Source organism: Rhineura floridana, chromosome 8, assembly GCF_030035675.1.
Source record: "Rhineura floridana isolate rRhiFlo1 chromosome 8, rRhiFlo1.hap2, whole genome shotgun sequence".
NCBI classification, from domain to species: Eukaryota; Metazoa; Chordata; class Lepidosauria; order Squamata; family Rhineuridae; genus Rhineura; species Rhineura floridana.
The window spans coordinates 24,122,947-24,144,854 of record NC_084487.1 but is presented as its reverse complement, the minus strand read 5'-3'; the positions used below and the strand labels follow the sequence as shown (position 1 = coordinate 24,144,854).

Genomic DNA, 21,908 nt, shown 5'->3' with positions numbered 1-21,908 from the left:
AATGTTTTCAGTGCACTGGTGTTTAAAACAATAATAATAAAGCTTCAAAGGAAATATCAGTTAGACTTTCCAAAACTTGGACTGGAAAGAAAAGCTGACATGTCTGCTTTTCTTCCTGTTTTGCAAGAAGGTGATTGTGTGAATCCATCCATAATGGAGGAATTATTCAAATAAAATCATGTTGGGTGACATGTTAGATATCTTTTCAGCTCTTAATGCAGGGCATGCTGTGAAACCTCATAAAGTTTTATAAAGTGTTGTGCTCTGAGGCGCTGCCAAATCATCTGTCCAAACTACTTGTGTCACTGTCATGGCCCCGTCAGAGGACTCATCAGACAAGGATGACTCAGGAGTAACAGCAGCAGACCCAGAAGGAGAAATGGAGGAAACTTCTGAGAACCCAGCTCCTTCTCCCCCTCAGCTGCAGAGCACCCCAGACACAGCTGAAGCCCTTCAGCCAGACGCAGACAGTGAACAGGATACTCCCCCCTCACCTGCAGAACGTAGACAACAGAAGGTCAGGCAGAAGAGAGGCAGGCCTGTCCACTTAAGACCAAAACGCTGATGGCTCACACCTGCTGACAAACCTGCTCCTTAAAAGTCAAACCTTGGCTTCAGCTTGTTGCTGACTACAACGTCAGGCGTGACCACTGTGTGTCTTCCTATCCCCTGAACCTTGACTTGGACTGATCTCTCGGCAAACTAGACCCGGACCTTCACTGACGTCTCTTCTGGATTTCTGGCTTGGCACATAAGCTTTGAACGGCCTCTGCCCTTATCTTGCTTTCTCCTTGCTAGCCTGGCAGATTTATAGCCAAGCTGCCGGCTGAGGACTTACAGCCTGGCAATTACCAAGGAATCTCCAGCCCTGCCTGCACCCCCACCGACACTGCTGTCTCAGTGAAGAGCTGACAGTCACTCTGGAGTAGTCATTTCATCATATGTAATACATTTTTCATACCTTATTTGCAGAGCAGAAAATGTTAGGTGCGAAAATCACAGCACTATGGATTTAGACTGAATACAGTTTGCTGAAATAGTGGAAGATTCAGGACAGATGAGCACTTCCTCATAGAGCACATAGTTAAACTATGGAATTTGGTATCACAAGGCGGCCATCAACTTGGACGGCTTTTGAGGGAAATTAGACAAATTCATGGGTGATAAGGTTATCACTAGCTGCTAGTCATTATAGTTATATTATCTCCAGTATCAGAGGAAGTGTGCCCTGAACACCAGAACTGAACAAGATAGGCCTTTGGTCTGATCCAACTGGGCTGTTCTTATGATCTGATATTCTTATACTATTCTTGCAACATAATGATATGGTCTTTTCAAGCCATGATATTCCCAACCCAATAAATTGAGTGCTGTTCACTTCTAAATATTTATTTATTAAATTTATATCCCCCCCTTCCTCCCAGAAGGAGGCCAGGTCAGTAAACAAAACACTGAAAACACTCAAAAACATCATAAAAACAGGCTTTAAAATATATTAAAGCATCTTTTAAAATATTTTTTTTTAAAAAAAGCTTTAAAAACATCTTAAAAAGCAATTCCAACATAGACGCAGTGTTTGATGACAGTCATCCAGTGGGAGGACAAATGATTTTTGAATCTATAGCTTTCTGAAACATAGTGAAGTGTCTTAACCACATGCCAGTAATTAAGGTGAAGCTGGTTGAGTATCAGGCGGGGAAAGTTGAAATCTATGTGAATCTTTCAACAATGTCAGTTGGGCTTAATGTCTTAAAAGCCCTTCTCTCCCATAATCGCTATTCTACTTGCTTCCACATAAATGTGAATTGTTAACATCCTTAAAAAGGTTCTAAAATCTGATGACTTCCTGCAGCAGGAGGTAGTTCTTACTTTTTGCCTGCCTTTTAACTCCTTTTTCTAATCCAGCATTTCTAATAACCCATACTACAGCACCAAAGGACAAATTCGCCAACAATCCCATTTATCCCCTTCCTCCTTATTATTATTATTTGCACACCTTTGTCCAATCTTCATTTAATAACATTGCAACCTTCTTGGAGAATGAGATTAATGTGTGAGATTTTTCCGTTCTTGAAATGCAGTAAAACATTTTTCTTTGGCATCACCAAGCTGAATATACCCTGCCACTATCTATTGCTACTAACATATCTATTTGTAAAGCATCTACCACAGAACTCTAAATGTGCTTGGGGTGTTTAGGATAATATGAATAATAACAACAGTAAGCAAGTGTGAAGTGTTTACAATCTAAGTGCTACACTAAAATCTTTAATATTTTATCAGGACCCATATTTGAATTAAATAAGGGCAGCAACGTTGTTTATAGGGTTGCCAGGTCCATGGCCTGAGACCGATCCTGTATCTTTAGGAGAAGAGAAAGTCAGCCAAGTGCAGGTGTTCTTGCAACTCTGTAATGGGAAAAACCACAAGGTGGAATTCTTCCTTCCCCTTCCACAACTTTTAAAGATACAGAAGACCTATTACAGGCCGGGCCTGGCAACCAAGAGGTCTTCTGTATCTTTAAAAGTTGTACAGGGGGAAGGGAGAATTCCACCTTGTGGTTTTTCCCATTACAGAGTTGCAAGAACACCTGCACTTGGTTGACTTTCTCTACTCCTAAAGATACAGGATCAGTCTCAGGCTAAGAGTCTGGCAACCCTAATTGTTTATACCCACTGACTCACTTCAAAATAAGTTGAAAGATGGGCAGAGGGGTTCTAGCTGGTCTGTACCATGGTTAGGGTTAAAGAATCCATTACCTATACCAGCCTTTCCCAGCCAGTGTGCCTCCAGATGTTGTTGGACCACAACTCCCATCAGCCTCAGCCAGCATTGCCAATGGTCAGGAAAGATGGGAGTTGTGGTCCAACAACATGTGGAGGCACACTGGTTGGGAAAGGCTGACCTATACCTTCCAGCTAGTCTGGGAGAGGTGAGGAAGTGAGGACGCTTTGGTGTCTTGGGGGAGGATGGGAGGCCTCTGGTGGCTGAACAGTTCCCTTAGAACCACTAGTTTGTTTGTTTACTTAGTAAATTAATATCTTGCCCTTTCTCCTAAAGGAATTCAGGGTAAGATATAAATCCTATATTGAGTATAGTTGTCCATCCTTACTATAAGAGGACAGTGTTAAAGGCTTGGAGTTTCCAAGCCGTTTGAAGGAGCAACATAAAGAGAACTGCGATGTACAAACAATTTGTGGTAAGGGTCATAGACCTCTCATAAGCTCATGATTATGGAAGATAAACTGAAATTAGTAGGGTATAGTGTTTTGATGTACAAGAATATAAGTTGCTAACATAACATTATTTCTTCCTTAATAATCTTTTAACATCTATCATTTCTGTTTCAAAACATTTTTAAGTGACGTGCAGCAGTTTACCTCCCTGAAGGTGTTTTGAGGATTCTGCAAATATCCTCAGCCCCCTCCTGATGAGGATGCTCTGTTTGATCATTCTTCTGTGCAAGTGACACAGGGCCTGCCAATGCGCTAGATAGCATATTGTGATTAATTCATAATTGTCTTCTATAAAGGTTCTTGGGGGACTCATATCATGCAACTTTCTATTGTTAACTCACCCTCTGAATTCTTCATAATGTCAAAGAGGCTTAAGGTGCAGGATGATGACACAATGCTGTAGAACGTAGCAGAGGCACCATTACTTCTGTTTGGCCTCTTAACTGTCCTCTTTGGGTATATTAGAAATAGTCAGTGGCTGTCAGCCTATTAAATTTCCCTGACCCAAGGTGGGTTGCACAATGAGAAAGTAACAGTTCATGTAAGTAAGCCAATTCATACAACCCTTCCAGAAAACCTCAGTGTGGTTTCACTCCACGTGTTAAAGGGCTGTATGATGGTCAGCTTTTGCTTCTCTGTGCACATAATTTACATGTCAACTTTATGATGAACTCAGTTGGGGGTAGGGGAACACTCACTGGCTCATCATAGGCTGATTGCCCAGGTAGTGGGTTGCTTCACATTGTGTGCACTACCATGTGTACCCACATCCTAGCTTCTGAAGACTGCAGTAAATCTCCTTTCTCACCTGGATGAAAATGCTTTGGACATTGCCTGCCCTATCCAAATCATCAAATGTAGAACAGAAGCAAAAGTTACCTTCTGCGAGGAAGGGCGGGATGTAAATAAACAAATACCTTTTACTTTTCCCTTTTACCACCTGCCCATGTTTAGGGTGAATTGCTTCAGCCATTCAGCCACTTTGATTGTTTTTCAAAGTGCCTAGCATGCAAGGCAACCACAAAGCTCCATAAAGAGTGGAGTGGTGGTATGGTAAATACAGACTGAATTGCAAGGTGGATGCCCAGTAAATCAGTCATGTAACTTGCTACTCCACTTGCCAAACAATTTGTTTATTTACTTAACCAACATTCTCAGCATGCCAGGTTGGTCACATGGATTGTGCCTGAGTTATCCCAGAGCAATTTTGCATCCTAGAATATGAGGACATGGTTGCACTTGTGCTCCAGCATTGTAGCTCTTCACAATCACTTTTGATTCAGTTTGTCTCTGGTTGTCCCTCAATGCACATCTTCTGTTTTTTGCTCCTTTTCTGCCCATCATGCATCTTCATATTGGAATGTGAGCTGTTCTTTAAGTTAGGATTTTTTAAAAAAATGGATATGGGCAGACAGTTGTGCATGAAAACAGACCAATATTTTGCAAGACTGAATGAAAGCAGAAGGGGGATGACTTTAATCTCTGCAGGATTTAAAGTTAGGGTCTGTGTCGTCTCAGAGAAACAATAGCAAGGTTATCTGTGTGGGATGTGAAAATATTCCAGGAAATACATCTGTGTCACATTGTTTTAAACAAACAGGTAAAAATGCAAGGAAAAGTTCTGATAGGACTTACCCTCCATTAGGGATGGGTGAGAATTTCGATTCAGTTCGCATTTCAAGCAGAATTTATCAAATTTGCCATTTCTGAAACAATATGAGAACCAAAACACAGCCATCCTTTGAAATTTGCATTTAATAGCATTTTGGGATGCAGTTCACCAACTAAACAACATTGTAAAAATGCATATATTATGGGGAAGTATGCATAAAAATGAATACATGAATGAAAATAACATGCAAAAAGGCATGAAATGGTGAGAAATAGCAAAAATAGCAATGGTGAGAAATAGCAAAAATGTGTACTTTTGTCAAAACTGCCTACAAAAATGTGTTTATTTGGAGAAATTCGCACTAAAATGGTGGAGAATTTTCATGAAGATTTTAAAAAAAAATGCAGATCACTGTAAAAATGTAGAGAACTTAATTTAACATTGGAAAAATGAGAAACTGAGAGAACTGAACAGATCTTTCCACCCCTACCCTCCATCCACTTGGTCATGCTCCCTTTTCATAATTAATTTGTGGCTTTCTGCTAAGCAAGCACCTCCATTTCCTGGAACTCCACATTTGTGTATTGCAGACTAATTACTGACCTGCTCTTTTCTTTATTCTTACCCTTGCAGTGAGCATGCCCACCAGTGAGACAGAATCTGTGAACACCGACAACGTGGCTGGAGGAGATATTGAAGGAGAAAACTGTGGTGCACGGCTGGTGTGAGTTTAACCATATTTATGCTTGTGTCCTCTTAATTCCGCCATGGTGTCTGGCTGATAGTTGAAGAGTAAACCTTAAAGAACACAGTCAGAGTTAGCAGTGCCAGAGACTCCTTCTCCTTATGTCAGATTGAGAGAACCTTTGGAATTAGATGTTCCCTTGTTCAAGAATTTCAGAACTTCCCATGGAACATTATTGTTATTATATCACAAAACAGCTTTGATACTCTGCATAGGCTATCCAAATTTTGTTGTCTCCCATATTTACTTTTTTTAAAAATTGACATCTGTAAATATGGACACTGAGAAGAGCTTTAGGAGATTATGACCTCTGTTATTTCTGTGAGAAATTTTCCAAACAGCAGGGTGCTTTCAGAAACGTACAAGGCTCCCTTCAGATTGCTTTCAAAGTCCAGGCACCACAAAAAGGTCACTGAAGGACAATCCACACCTTTCTGTCTCATATAGAGCAATAGTGTCTTTTAGTAACCAATGTAAAGTGCAAACAGTGGTGGCACCAGAAAAATATATTGGGGACACAGAACGGACAAGATGTGTTTTTGGGAGAGGGGACAATATTTCCAAAAGAGAAATAATGGTATATTTCACATTAATATTCCTATCCTAAACATTTGAGGGGTACAAGCTGGTTGTCTGGAGGTGCTTGTCGTTGTCGTCCCCGTTTCCTCTCGGGTACCACCTATGAGCATGAAGGGAAAGTATTGTGCTTTGAAGTCCATACCTGTTTTTTGTTAGCTCTAGAATCAAAATACAGAGTAGTTCCAGCCCAGGTTTTAGACTCTCTGCAGGCTAGACCTAGTCAGCAGACATGAAATATTCATAGCTCACTTTAAAGACCTGTTTATACTAAATGTATTTTAATAAAACCAGACTTTGCTTTGAACACTTTTCTTTATTTTCCTTGGCCCGTAAACAACCTTACAAGCTAGGAAGAAGCCTGACTTGAAAGACCCAGGCACACATGGTGGATATATGCTGTAGCTGTGGTTCCCTTTCTCCCTTCTCATTTCACGGTGTGCTCACCGTGGGAAATACAGTATGTACGTCTGCACTGAAAATAAAAATTGGCCTTCAGGGAGCTATTACCTAAGAGGGAAGGTGGGGAGAGAGGGCTAATACAAGAAAGAACAAATGGATAAGTTGAGAGGGGTGTGGGAAAAAGGAATGAGGAAAGAAAGAAAACACAAGAATAGAAATTATGGGGTTGTGGGAATGGTTGGCAAATGAAATTGACAGCCTTAATCCTAACAGACTAGGATTGAGATAATACATCTCTCAGAGATTTATGATTTTTCTTAAAGCTGGAGTTGGGAGTGGATGAACAGCAGGGAGGGAGGGGTATGCTGGTTTTCCTCCTACTTATTTATTCGTAACTGTTTGCGGTGGCAAGGGGAAGTCCTGAGCACTTGATGTTTTTCAGAAACTTGCCCTGACTACATCATCTCTCAAACACTCTGCCACCAGAACGGACTTCCTGCCATCAAGAACATAACACAGAATTGAAGAGGCAGGCTTTTCACTGGTTTGGATGGAGAATCCTTTCTCTCCTATGGTCATTTCAAACCAAGTTTCTGATTCCATTCTGCCTTTATATTAAATCCTGTGACACATTAGCCTTTTTAAAAAATGAGCAGAGAAAATAATGTTCTTAGATTCAATTTAGAATTACTGCCTGTTGCTTTTGTTCATGCATTAAAATCTATGACACTGAAAGGAATAACTCTTCAATGGCAAAGATATATCTTCAGCATATCTTTGTAAGAATCTCTTAGGGAAAATTAAGATATCTTTGAAAGGTTTCGCCACCCACCATAGAAATATTCAGCTCAAGATAGCTTTTTTCAATAACAAGTAGCTTCCTATTAGTAAATAAATATACACTTGAATATTTGCTTTTGTCATGTTTCTAACTCAAGAGGGTGGGGGATGCTGGCCTAAGAGATTGCCATCATTAAAGACCATCTGAAAGGGTTTTGGAAATAATTTTAAGCATGAGTCATTCTGATTTCCCTATTGTGCCTTTAATCCCATTTATGAAAACAAGAAACTGGTCCAGTTCTATTCTGGGTACAAATTAGTGAGAAAAGAAGAGATACACCAATGATTAAGTTGTCTCTGTAAGACAAAAGTAGATGTTATTTTACAGAATTTCACATAATTTTTAACCAAGGTTCCAAACTAGGAACTTGGAGTCACTGCAGATACATATCTGAAAAACATCAATTTTTTGTATTTGAATGGGAAGGCAGCTAACAAAATGTAGTAAAATATTAGGAAGGAATAAATGTTAATGCAAAAAATAAATGTTTCAAGAATGGGAGCAGAGCCAATGATGGCAATTGTAATATAGCTATTAAAAATAACAGGATCTATTTTTAAGCTAGTAACAAGCAAGCTTCTGTAAAAATTAGATTTAAAAACTAGGTTAAATAAGTAGGATCCAAAATTATAATATATTTTATTAGTTTTTTACTTAATTTTTATTTTATTAGGCCAGTTATGTTGTAAATCATGTTTCAGTCTTTAGAGGTCTTAGGTCTAGTTCACACATTCATGTACATTGGTTGATTACAATAATGTGAACTGCCTCACAATGCCTTGGAATGATGCTGTGCCAAGGATATAGTGAAGAAATTAAAATGGTGGCCACCCCGCACTAATTCGAGGGACATTTATTAGGGAAGCACCACTGCTGGGTAAGCCCATCAGGGGAGCAGTGCCATGGGAGGGGCCCCAGTATTGAGGGGCCCTTAAGTCTGAAGACAGCCCTGCTCAGATTCTGGGGCTTTGGCAAAGACCAACAATTAAGGGTTGGAAAGTTTGTGTTGATAGATAATCTTCTGTCTTTCACAAGCAGACAAATGTAATATATTTGCTGAAACCCTTTTCAAGGAGGAGGACATAGTATAGGGTGATGCCATGGAACTCAAAAATATTTAATAACTTAGCATGTTCAGCTTGAAATGGAGCGGTCAGTTGTTTGGTAATTTTGCTTTGTTTGGAATCTCTATTTGCAAAGAGGACAGTCCAGCTGACTTCCATAGTGGGAGCTCAAAATAATGAAAACTGGAGGGGTGTGTGGAATAAAGCCATTCAGTTGAAAATGCTGCATCCTGGAAACCTTGTAAATAATGAAAGTGCTCTCTCAGTAGCACCCACCAGTCTTTCAGTATATTTCCATGGACAGTTTATCTGGTGTTCTTGTCGCTGATGGAAGCATTTCTGCACCCAAGCTTGGAACTCTTAGCATCAGAGTCTGGAGGAAGAGCAGGAAAGATACTATTTTTGGCCTGTGTGATGTCAGCTGCCATTGCTTGTAGAGTTTAAAAGCAAAGAAAATCTCAAAAGAGGACTCAGTCTCTGTGAGGGTTCTCTTATTTTCTTCCACTGCTCATTTTGATAAATCAGTTTAAAACAGATTGTTTTATGATGTATTTTTGTTATCTGTACATTGCATTATATTTTTTTAAATATAAAGTAATTTTAAATAAATCGAATAAATAAAAGTTTCATGTAACAGTAGGGGACTGGGGGCACTGTGATAGTGGGGTCAGTATTAAGTAAAGAACTGCTGTAATCCGCTTTGATGTAATCACAGTGCAGTATTTATTTATTTACTTATTTATTATTGGATTTCTGTCCCGCCCTTCCTCCCAGCATGAGCCCAGGGTGGCAAACAAAAGCACTAAAAACTTTAAAACATCATAAAAACAAACTTTAAAACACATTAAAACAAAACATCCTTAAAAACGTTTCTTAAAAAAAGCTTTCAAAACATCTAAGATTAAAAACATTTTTAAAAAGAAGGTTTAAGAACATATTAAAAAGCAATTCTAACACAGATGCAGACTGGGATAATTCTCAACTTAAAAATGGAAATGAACTGCCTTCAAGTCGATCCTGACTTATGTCTACCCTATGAATAGGGTTTTCATACTAAGCGGCATTCAGAGGGGTTTTTCCATTGCCTCCCTCTGAGGCTAGTCCTCCTCAGTGGGCTAGGGCCTGCCCTTTACACCCAGGAGACACATGGGGATTTGAACTCACAGACTCTGGACTCCCAGCCAGGCTCTCCTCCCCACTGTGCTATACCAGCTCAGTTCTCAACTTAAAAGGCTTGTTGAAAGAGGAAGGTCTTCAATAGGCGCCGAAAAGATGACAAAGATGGTGCCTGTCTAATATTTAAGGGTAGGGAATTCGAAAGGGTAGGTGCCGCCACACTAAAGGTCCATTTCCTATGTTGTGCAGAACGGACTTCCTGATAAGATGGTATCTGTAGGAGGCCCTCACCTGCAGAGCACAGTGATTGGCTGGGTATATAAAGGATAAGACTGTCTTTCAGGTATCCTGATCCCAAGTTGTATAGGGCTTTGTACACCAAAACTAGAACCTTGACCTTAGCCCGGTAGCAAAAGGGCAGCCAGTGCAATTCTTTCAGCAGTGGGGTTTCCAGTCCCCTGATCATCTTTGTGGCCCTCCTCTGAACCCGTTCCAATTTGTCTGCATCCTTCTTGAAGTGTGGAGTCCAGAACTGGACGCAGTATTCAAGATGAGGCCTAACCAGTGCTGAATAGAGGGGAACTAGTACTTCATGCGATTTGGAAACTATACTTCTGTTAATGCATCCTAATATAGCATTTGCCTTTTCCACACTGCACCGTTGGCTCATATTCAGCTTGTGATCAACGACAATTCCAAGATCCTTCTCACATGTCATACGGAGAAATAGAGCTGGGTATCGTCAGCATACTGCTGACACCTTGCCCCAAAGCTCCTGATGACTGCTCCCAAGGGCTTCATATAGATGTTAAACGGCATGGGGGACAAGATGGTACCCTGCAGCACCCCACAGTACAACTGCCAGGGGGCCAAAAAACAGTCACTCAATCCTATTCTCTGAGAACAACCTCGGAGATAGGATTGGAACCACTATAAAACAGTGCCTCCAATACCCATCTCACCATGTCGGCCCAGAAGGATACCATGGTCAATGGTATCAAAAGCTGCTGAGAGATCAAGTAAGAATAACAGGGTTGCACTCCCCCTGTCCTTCTACCAAGAAAGGTCATCCATCAGGGCAACCAAGGCCGATTCAGTCCCATAACCAGGCCTGAACCCAGACAGGGATGGGTCAAGATAATCTGTTTTATCCAAGAGTACTTGCAATTGCTGTGCCACAACCCTCTCAATCACTTCCCTAAAAAGGGGGTATTTGCAACCAGTCAGTAAATGTCACAAACCAATGGGTTCAGGGTGGGCTTTTTCAGGAGCGGTCGGATCACCGCCTCTTAGTGTCTTAGAAGAATGACCATGTATATTCAAGGGATTGTCTGTAACCATAAGTATTAAAAAGTTGCTCTGTAGTTAAAAATTTAAAAATAACCATGGGTTATCAAGGTTTAGCAGCTTTCAAACATGAGGATGCATTTTGACTCTGTAGATTTCATGACTTCCTGTTTATATTCATTTGGTGATTTTTCACAGATCATAGCATTCTCCTTCCACATGCACCTGTCCTGAGAAAGGTCACTGATGGATTCTGTTGTGGCCATCTGTTTTTAGATAAGAGGACCAACAAGGGAAAATTTTGGCAATGTAAATAAAGTCATTGCCACAGTTGTACATAAAAAAATAAATGTAATAGGTTATGACCCAGCCAAAGATAAGCACTTCTTAAATCCCATTAATTTTATGGGAGAGATGTTCTAAGATAAGAGAACACAGACATTCAGGTTATGGTTTGTAGACTATTTCTAGTGAAAGGTACTCCTTATCTATTTTGTATTACTGTACTTTAATACCAACATGGTATGTTGCTTTTAAGATTCACAGATTTCAGTGTACCAATGGAACTATAACAAGCCAATGAGAAATGGTTTTTCAGAAGCTTTCATTTTCTAACTGGTTCACCAACAGTGCTGGTGGCTACTATAATGTCCAGTATGAAGATGGTTCTTTAAGGTTTTGCAGATAATAGCAAGCAGTTTCAATAAAAATCTACAAACATAGCTTTGTTATTAAAAATTATTCTCTTAAGAAAGAGCTTCAATCTTGGTATGCATCAGGACTTTGGGGGATTTTCTAGTAAATACTAGTCTGTACCATTTGATTCCTCGTCCTTTTTCTTGTTTGGAAGTATTCAGCTACTCCAAGATTTTGGTTGGAGAACAAATAGTTCATTGTTTTCAGGGTTTTAGAACAAGAAGCAACAGACAAGGCAATGCACAGAAAGTTTTGTTTTCGCGTTGTTTTACCAGCAGCAATAGTCCTCTGTGAACTGAATACCAGTTAATATAAGACGATAAGCAGAGCTCTGCTGGATCAGACCAAAGGCGCATTTAGTCCAGCATCCTGCTTTCCATAGTGGCCAACCAAATGCCTCTAGGAAAGCAGAGACCTAAAAAAGCAACAATCCACCCCAGCTCATGGTATTCAAAGGCATACTGCTTCTGACCCTGTAGGTTCTGTATAACCATCATGACTAACATCAATTGGTGTTCTATTCTCCATGAATTTGTCTAATCTCCTTTTAAAGTAATCTAAACCATCTATCACTACATGGGAGTGAATTAAATAAATTAACCATCTGCTGTGTGAATAGTACTTTAAAAGTGAATTTATAGGATTATTGGTTTGAGGTAGAATGTAGGTCTATGAAAGTGCTAAATAACCAAAGATAGTGTGAATTTCTATGTCACTGCTTTTCTGATATATCTTAACTGTATCCAGTAGTTTTATACATAATTTCAGCTAGAAATGTGCACAAAAAAATGGGCAGAGTGAGCAACAGTTGTGAAATAGCAAATGGGGAGAGTTATAAGGTAACCTGTTGGAGTAGTGGAGATGTTTAACTGCAGCTTCTAATGCACCAGAGATACAATTATCACATGCATGATGAGTGGAACAACTGCCACATCTGTTAGTTTAATTAAATAAAGTGTTCTTCAAAATGCCATTCAACCCCTTTGGTGTAAAGCAAAGAAACAACATTGAATTCACCCAGTGGAATTATGAGCAATTTTAATTTCATTTTCCCAATGATAGCCAGTTTAAAGTTTTAAGGTGTCTCAAGGCACTGATTTACAGATCTCTTACCGTTCATTATTGATCTGTCCTCTAATGTAATGCAAGGATACTGAGTGGAGCTCTTGCTCCAGTTAAAGAAGCCTTGTTTGTTTACTTTTACTTCTCTTCTGCACAGCAAGTGCAACAATTATTAAGATCCCTTTCCATCTTCCTCAAAGACATCAATATTCTAGTTGTAATCTTAATAGCTTTATTCAGAGTGTGATTGAGTTAATCAACTTCGCTAAAGTCCCTGAAAAGTATTGTGTGGTTATTTTTTGAGTTGACTTAACTTTGTTTTCAGACACTTTCTGCTTAAAGGAATGGCAAGTGAAAACAGGGGTCCCTAAAATTAAATTCAAGGGTTAATTCAACATTGACTCTGCTTCCTAATGTTTATCTCATAACTGCCTTTGTTCACTTCTTCTGTGACCTGTTTTCATCCCACTCTTGATTTTCCTTGTGTCAAGATTGTAATATGTAGGGTGTGTTTTTTTCAAAATCATGAGCTGCTTTTCTTTCGTCTTTATATCCCCCCCAAATTAGAAATGTTTTGTCCTTCATGATGTCTGACAAACATTTAAAAACAAATGGACAATTTTCTGCTAGGTACTGCTCCATCTCTTCAGTTGGACCTGAGTTTGGATCTCAGTTTTTATTCCTCATCTTACAGATATAAAAATACATGAACCCTATCCTCTCTGTTCTCACATCATCAGCCATTCCCTGCAGGCTTTGTAGAAGGCTCTAAAGATGTATATTTTTCAACTGGCCTTCCAGACATTATGATTGTTGGCTGCATGATGGCCTGACTCAGTTACGTTCTCTCTGGTTCTGTAGCTGCACATGTGCAAGGACTACTGTTAGAGCAATGGGACTTACCCCCTATCCTCCCCTCACATGCATCCTGCACTATCCCCAAATGTGTTCCAGAGAGTTGGGGGAAGCCCCAGAACAGATGTGGGCGGTGTGCAGGGAGGGGGAGGAGAGGGGGATAACATTCATTGCATCGATAGAACAAGCAGCTTAGCACTACATTGAATACGATCGTATTTTTTATGTCAAGTATTGATTTGTAGTGTTTTAAAATTTTAAGTGTTGTACTACTTTTTTGTTTTGCTTTGCTTTTAAGCCACTTAGGGAAGAGGCATAGTTCAGTAGTAGAGCTTTTCCACAGTGGGTACTTTTGCCATCAAGTGGGTACTACTGCCAACTAGCGTCCGAAGGCAAGAATGCACTGAGAAGTCAAGACCTGGGGCATCCAGCCCCTCCCACTTCCAGTTAATTCTTGCCTTCGTCCAAGGCGTTTGGATATTCTTCAGCATAGCTAAGTTTGCTATTTCTTTATTGCTATTTGACTCGTGCCTCCCTCCCTCCTTCCCTGGGTTTTGGAGTGTGTGGGACCTATTATTCTTTCCTGTCTTTCCCTCCTTCCCAAATTTTTATTTTCTGGGGTTGTTGGATGACTTTGTTTTCTCCCCCTCCCCTGTTCATTTGAGCAGCGGCAGCTGTCTCGTCCCCGTTTGGTCTGACTCAATATAAGGCAACTTTCTATGTTCCCAGTTTGGGTGGGTATTTGCCCTGAAAAGTGGCCTGAAAATATTTTAAATAAATAATAAATTAAATAATTGGAAAAGCCTATGCTATTACATTAATCCAGTGACATGAAATGCAAAAGATTTTGAGGTGATTTTTATGTATTTATTTATTTAGAATGAATGAATGAATCTTTATTGCTCAGAGCCATAGGCTACCACAGTTCAACACATGTAAAAGGAAAATACAAAATACATATTAAAATACAAGTCATATTTCAACCACCATGGGTGACCCTGCTGAGAGTACATGACTCCTGATGGCATCGCTCACAGGGTTCATTGGAACACGCAAGCCCACTCACCACTACAGACTACCAGTGTTGAAACAATGATCCTTCAACATCAACATCAGTTGCTTACTGGGCCCAATTCAAGGTGTTGGTTTTGACCTTTAAATCCCTACACGGTTTCGGCCCAGTCTATCTGAAGGAGCTCCTCCAGCATCATCAGCGATGCCGTCCAACAAGATCAGCCTTAAAAGACCTTCTCTCCATCCCACCAGTTAAAACAGCCAGACTGGTGAGGACTAGGGAGAGGGCTTTTTCAATTGTGGCCCCCACCCTGTGGAACTCCCTCCCAAATGATCTCCACCATGCCCCTTCTATGATGAGTTTCTGCCGAGCCTTGAAGACCTGGCTCTTTAGGCAGGCTTTTGGAGTGAGCTAGGTTTTACTATTATTGCTTCAGATTTTAATGTTTAATGTATTTGTACGTTTTATTTTGTACGTTGCCCAGAGTGGCTGGATAACCAGCCAGATGGGTGACTAATAAATTTAATAATAATAATAATAAAATAATAACTTCGCTGGTCTGGCCATGTTGTTCGAATGCCTAATCACCGTCTTCCAAAGCAGCTACTTTACTCCCAACTTAAGGATGGAAAACGGAACATCGGTGGACAGCAAGAGAGCATAACGGAGACCTGGTGGAATGGAGAAAACCAGTGGGATATGGTTATCCCTGGATATAAACTATATCGGAAGGACAGGGAAGGACGTATTGGTGGCGGAATCGCTCTATATGTGAAAGAAGGCATTGAATCCAGCAAGCTCGAAACCCCAAAAGAGGCGGACTCCACAGAATCGTTGTGGGTGGTGATACCATACCCCAGGAGGGATTTAATACTGGGAACAATGTATTGTCTCCCTGATCAAAATGCTCAGGGAGACCTTGAGATGAGATATGAAATAGAGGAAGCATCCAAACTAGGAAAGGTGGTAGTAATGGGTGACTTCAACTACCCAGACATAGACTGGCCGCATATGTGTTCCAGTCATGACAAAGAAGCAAAATTTCTAGATATTCTAAATGACTATTCCCTAGACCAGTTGGTCATGGAACCGACCAGAGGGACGGCAACCCTGAACTTAATCTTCAGTGGCGACCGGGACCTGGTGCGAGATGTAAGTGTTGTCGAACCGATTGGGAGCAGTGACCATAGCGCTATTAAATTAAACATACATGTAAATGGCCAATTGCCAAGAAAATCCAACACGGTCACATTTGACTTCAAAAGAGGAAACTTCACAAAAATGAGGGGATTGGTAAAAAGAAAGCTGAAAAACAAAGTCCAGAGGGTCACATCACTCGAAAATGCTTGGAAGTTGTTTAAAAACACTATATTAGAAGCTCAACTGGAGTGCATACTGCAGATCAGAAAAGGTACCGCCAGGGCCAACAAGATGCCAGCATGGTTAACGAGCAAAGTCAAGGAAGCTCTTAGAGGCAAAAAGTCTTCCTTCAGAAAATGGAAGTCTTGTCCGAATGAAGAAAATAAAAAAGAACACAAACTCTGGCAAAAGAAATGCAAGAAGACAATAAGGGATGCTAAAAAAGAATATGAGGAGCACATTGCTAAGAACATAAAAACCAACAACAAAAAATTCTATAAATACGTTCAAAGCAGGAGACCATCTAGGGAGGCGATTGGACCCTTGGATGATAAGGGAGTCAAAGGTGTACTAAAGAACGATAAGGAGATTGCAGAGAAGCTAAATGAATTCTTTGCATCTGTCTTCACACTGGAAGATATAGGGCAGATCCCTGAACCTGAACTAAAATTTGCAGGAAGGGATTCTGAGGAACTGAGACAAATAATGGTAACAAGAGAGGAAGTTCTAGGCTTAATGGACAATATAAAAACTGACAAATCACCAGGCCCGGATGGCATCCACCCGAGAGTTCTCAAAGAACTAACTGATCTGCTAACTAAAATATGTAACTTGTCCCTCGGGTCCTCCTCCGTGCCTGAGGACTGGAAAGTGGCAAATGTAATGCCAATGTTGAAAAAGGGATCCAGAGGGGATCCTGGAAATTACAGGCCAGTTAGCTTAACTTCTGTCCCTGGAAACTGGTAGAAAGTATTATTAAAGCTAGATTAACTAAGCACATAGAAGAACTAGCTTTGCTGAAGCAGAGCCAGCATGGCTTCTGCAAGGGAAAGTCCTGTCTCAGTAACCTATTAGAATTCTTTGAGAGTGTCAACAAGCATATAGATAGAGGTGATCCAGTGGACATAGTGTACTTAGACTTTCAAAAAGCGTTTGACAAGGTACCTCACCAAAGACTTCTGAGGAAGCTTAGCAGTCATGGAATAAGAGGAGAGGTCCTCTTGTGGATAAGGAACTGGTTAAGAAGCAGAAAGCAGAGAGTAGGAATCAACGGACAGTTCTCTCAATGGAGGGCTGTAGAAAGTGGAGTCCCTCAAGGATCGGTATTGGGACCTGTACTTTTCAACTTGTTCATTAATGACCTAGAATTAGGAGTGAGCAGTGAAGTGGCCAAGTTTGCTGATGACAGTAAATTGTTCAGGTTTGTTAAAACAAAAAGGGATTACGAAGAGCTCCAAAAAGACCTCTCCAAATTGAGTGAATGGGGGGAAAATGGCAAATGCAATTCAATATAAACAAGTGTAAAATTATGCATATTGGAGCAAAAAATCTGAATTTCATATATACGCTCATGGGGTCTGAACTGGCGGTGACCGACCAGGAGAGAGACCTTGGGGTTGTAGTGGACAGCACGATGAAAATGTCAACCCAGTGTGCGGCAGCTGTGAAAAAGGCAAATTCCATGCTAGCGATAATTAGGAAAGGTATTGAAAATGAAACAGCCGATATCATAATGCCGGTGTATAAATCTATGGTGCCGCCGCATTTGGAATACTGTGTACAGTTCTGGTCGCCTCATCTCAAAAAGGATATTATAGAGTTGGAAAAGGTTCAGAAGAGGGCAACCAGAATGATCAAGGGGAAAGAGCGACTCCCTTACGAGGAAAGGTTGCAGCATTTGGGGCTTTTTAGTTTAGAGAAAAGGCAGGTCAGAGGAGACATGATAGAAGTGTATAAAATTGTGCATGGCATTGAGAAAGTGGATAGAGAAAAGTTCTTCTCCCTCTCTCATAATACTAGAACTCGTGGACATTCAAAGAAGCTGAATGTTGGAAGATTCAGGACAGACAAAAGGAAGTACTTCTTTACTCAGCGCATAGTCAAACTATGGAATTTGCTCCCACAAGATGCAGTAATGGCCACCAGCTTGGATGGCTTTAAAAGAAGATTAGACAAATTCATGGAGGACAGGGCTATCAATGGCTACTAGCCGTGATGGCTGTGCTCTGCCACCCTAGTCAGAGGCAGCATGCTTCTGAAAACCAGTTGCCGGAAGCCTCAGGAGGGGAGAGTGTTCTTGCACTCGGGTCCTGCTTGCGGGCTTCCCCCAGGCACCTAGTTGGCCACTGTGAGAACAGGATGCTGGACTAGATGGGCCACTGGCCTGATCCAGCAGGCTCTTCTTATGTTCTTAGGTTTAAAGATGTTCTTAAAGCGAATCTAAAAAAATGTAACATGAACATTGACAACTGGGAAGTCTTGGCCCATGAACGTCCCAAATGGAGGTCAGCTATTATCAAAGGTGCTGTGGACTTTGAAGAAGCACAAATACAGGGCGAACAGGACAAACGAGCTAAGCGGAAGGCACGTGAAACCAAATCCTCATCGTGACCATCTTCCATCTGGAAACCTATGTCCTCACTGTGGGAGGCTGTGTGGATCCAGAATTGGCCTCCAGAGTCACTTACGGACCCACTGTTAAAGACCTTATCATGGAAGACAATTTTACTCGGCCACGAGTGATCGCCAATGAATGAATGAAAAATGAAAACATATTTCAACAAAACACAGCTCAACATACAGTAAAGGAACAACAATACATTTCAAATAAAATTTCCTGTCCCGAGCAAAGGATACATTGACCTACCCCATGACTTAGTGTATATATACTACAGTCATAACAGCCCCAGGGAACATCCCACTCGCCTTTCAATGTGTTTTTGGTAACTAACTCTTAATTTTCCCATAGCTAGAGCAAATTTTGCCACCTGGTTAGTTATAAATATATCATTGCCTGTTAGCAGAATGCATATCTGCTCCAGGGAAGGTCTATTGGACAAGGAGCAAAGGATGTAGGAAAGAAATTTTAACCTTATATGTGTGTACCTCAGGGAGACAGCCACTTTTACAAGCACTAGGACAGGCAGGACATATTACATCAAACAGAACATCACCTGCAGGTCCTGCAATATAGTTTACATCATCGAGTGCAAAAGACCAGGATGTCATATCCAATACATGGGAAAGACCACAACTGACCTACGCATGTGCTTCAAGAACCACAAGTTGGCAATTTTGACAAAAAAAGTGGAGCAACCACTTGCAAAGCATTTTAACATCGAGGGTCACAGCCTGTTGGACTTTTCCATTACAGCGATAGAGATGCCAGCAGATCCAGCAGCACTGACCAAAAGGGAGAACTTTTGGATTTACTCTCTGGACACATTGGCACCACATGGCCTGAACCTGGAGGACAGTACCACCACTACTTAGCTTCTGCAAATGAAGCCCCTCTGAGCATTCCATCCTCAAAGCTCTATAACTGCCACCTTGGTAACAGCATTTGTATGTTGGCAGCTGATGAAGGCGGAAGCTGAAACGTTTTGTTAATATAATAAAAACCTCTGTTTGGTTAATCACAATTACGTTCATATAATAATTATTATTGTTTATTTCTACACCGCCTTTTGGCCAAAAGGCCCTCAAGGCGGCTTACAAAACATAACAAAACACAAATATAAAAATACATCAATAAAAACAATACAATTTACAAAAGCAGCAGTTACAACATCCAATAAAATACATTAACAAATCACAAAGCAAAAATTCACTCCTCTCTCTTCTTGACCTTCTAAAAAGGGCCCAGGAGAAAAGATGGGAGGCAAACACCATCTCCAAACCAGCAGAGACACACTCAAAATATATATGTATATATCCCAGCCTTCCAGTAAGAGCCCAGGGTGGCAAACAAAATCTCTAAAAACACTCTAAACATCATAAAAACAGACTTTAAAATATATTAAAACAAAACAACTTTAAAAACATGTTAAAAACAACTTTTTTTAAAAAAAGCTTTAAAAACATGTTAATACAAAAGACATTGAGAAAGCTGCAGTACAAAAGCAGCATGCAAAACGGTGAGCTGAACTATCAGCATAGTTAAATGATATGACTTCCCCTCAACACTGTCCTGTACTCTTTTTGATTGTAAAAGCTAAAGCAAAAACATGTTGACTTCCATTTGACTCGCTCCTGCATTTTACTTGTATTTTAAAAGCTGAGCTAATTTATTTTATTTTATTTATTAATTAAATTTCTATACCGCCCCATAGCCGAAGCTCTCTGGGCGGTTCACAACAATAAACATCTAAAATACAAGTAAAAAGCCATATATAACACAAGTTAAAAATGAATTAATTAAACAAAAAATGTAAGCATAATGAAACACAAACTAGCTGCAAAACTCAATACTAAAATATGAGATGTTAAGATGTGACATTGGAAGAATGTTAAAACGTTAAGATAATTAAAATGTCAACATATTAAATAAGTTAGATGTTTAACTGTTTAAGATGTTTAAGATGTTTAAAATGTTTAAAATGCCTGGGAGAAGAGGAAGGTTTTTACCTGACGCCGAAAAGATAGTAGTGTTGGCGCCAGGCGTACCTCATCAGGAAGGGTATTCCATAGTTCGGGGGCCACCACTGAAAAGGCCCTTTTTCTCGTTGTCACCCTCCGGGCTTCTCTCTGAGTAGGCACCCGGAGGAGGGCCTTTGATGTTGAGCGCAGCGTACGGGTAGGTTCATATCGGGAGAGACGTTCCATCAGGTATTGTGGTCCCAGGCTGTGTAAGGCTTTATAAGTTAAAACCAGCACCTTGAATCGGGTCCGGAAACATATAGGCAGCCAGTGCAAGCGGGCCAGAATCGGTTTTATATGTTCAGACCGCCTGGTCCCTGTTAACAGTCTGGCCGCCGCATTTTGCACAAGCTGTAGTTTCCGAACTGTCTTCAAAGGCAGCCCCACATAGAGTGCATTGCAGTAGTCTAGTTTAGAGGTTACCAGTGCATGGACAACTGAAGCAAGGTTTTCCCTGTCCAGATAAGGGCGTAGTTGGGCCACCAGCCGTAGTTTGTAAAAAGCATTCCGTGCCACCGAGGCTACCTGTGCCTCTAGTGACAGGGATGGTTCTAAAAGAACTCCCAAACTACGAACCTGTTCCTTCAGGGGGAGTGCAACCCCATCCAGGACAGGATGAGCATCCACCATCTGATCAGGAGAACCACCTACTAACAGCGTCTCAGTCTTGTCTGGATTGAGCCTCAATTTATTCGCTCTCATCCAGTCCATTATCGCAGCCAGGCATCGGTTCAGCACCTTGACAGCCTCACCTGAAAAAGATGAACAGGAGTAGAGCTGCGTGTCATCAGCATACTGATGGCATCGCACTCCAAAACTCCTGATGACGGCACCCAGAGGCTGCATGTAGATGTTAAAAAGCATGGGGGATAGCACTGACCCCTGCGGAACTCCATATTGGAGAGCCCAGGGTGTCGAGCAAAACTCCCCAAGCACTACCTTCTGGGGATGACCCGCTAAGTAGGAACAGAACCACTGCCAAGCAGTACCTCCAACTCCCAGATCAGCGAGTCTCCCCAGAAGGATACCATGGTCGATGGTATCAAAAGCCGCTGAGAGATCGAGGAGAATCAACAGAGTTACACTCCCCCTGTCTTTCTCCCGACAAAGGTCATCGTACAGGGCAACCAAGGCCGTCTCCGTGCCAAAACTGGGCCTGAAACCCGATTGAAATGGATCCAGATAATCGGTTTCATCCAAGAGCATCTGGAGCTGGTCCGCAACCACTTTCTAGGACCTTGCCCAGGAATGGAATATTTGCTACCGGCCTGTAATTGTTAAAATTTTCTGGGTCCAGGGAAGATTTCTTCAGAAGTGGTCTCACCACCGCTGCTTTCAGGCAGCCAGGGACCACTCCCTCTCGTAATGAGGCATTAATCACTTCCCTGGCCCAGCCGGCAGTTCCAACCCTGCTAGCTTTTATTTGCCAGGAGGGGCAAGGGTCCAACACAGAAGTGGTTGCACGCACCTGTCCAAGCACCTTGTCAACGTCCACGAGCTAAAGCATTGATAGGTCTCTCTAGGCACTGAAAAGGTCAGATAAGGCATAGAAATTAGATTAACCTAATCTAAATTTAACCCAAACCTAAATCAAACTCAAACATAAATTTATGCACTAAAATA

General features: G+C 41.1%; 1 protein-coding gene across 1 annotated transcript in view; it reads left to right on the top strand.

Moving 5' to 3' along the window:
- CACNA1C (calcium voltage-gated channel subunit alpha1 C) overlaps positions 1 to 21,908 on the top strand; it is a 722,305-nt gene that overhangs the window by 516,767 nt on the left and 183,630 nt on the right. Inside the window, exon 11 of the mRNA XM_061638625.1 lies at positions 5,482 to 5,572. Coding sequence (XP_061494609.1) covers positions 5,482 to 5,572 — 91 coding nt within the window. The remainder of the gene's footprint in view (positions 1 to 5,481; positions 5,573 to 21,908) is intronic.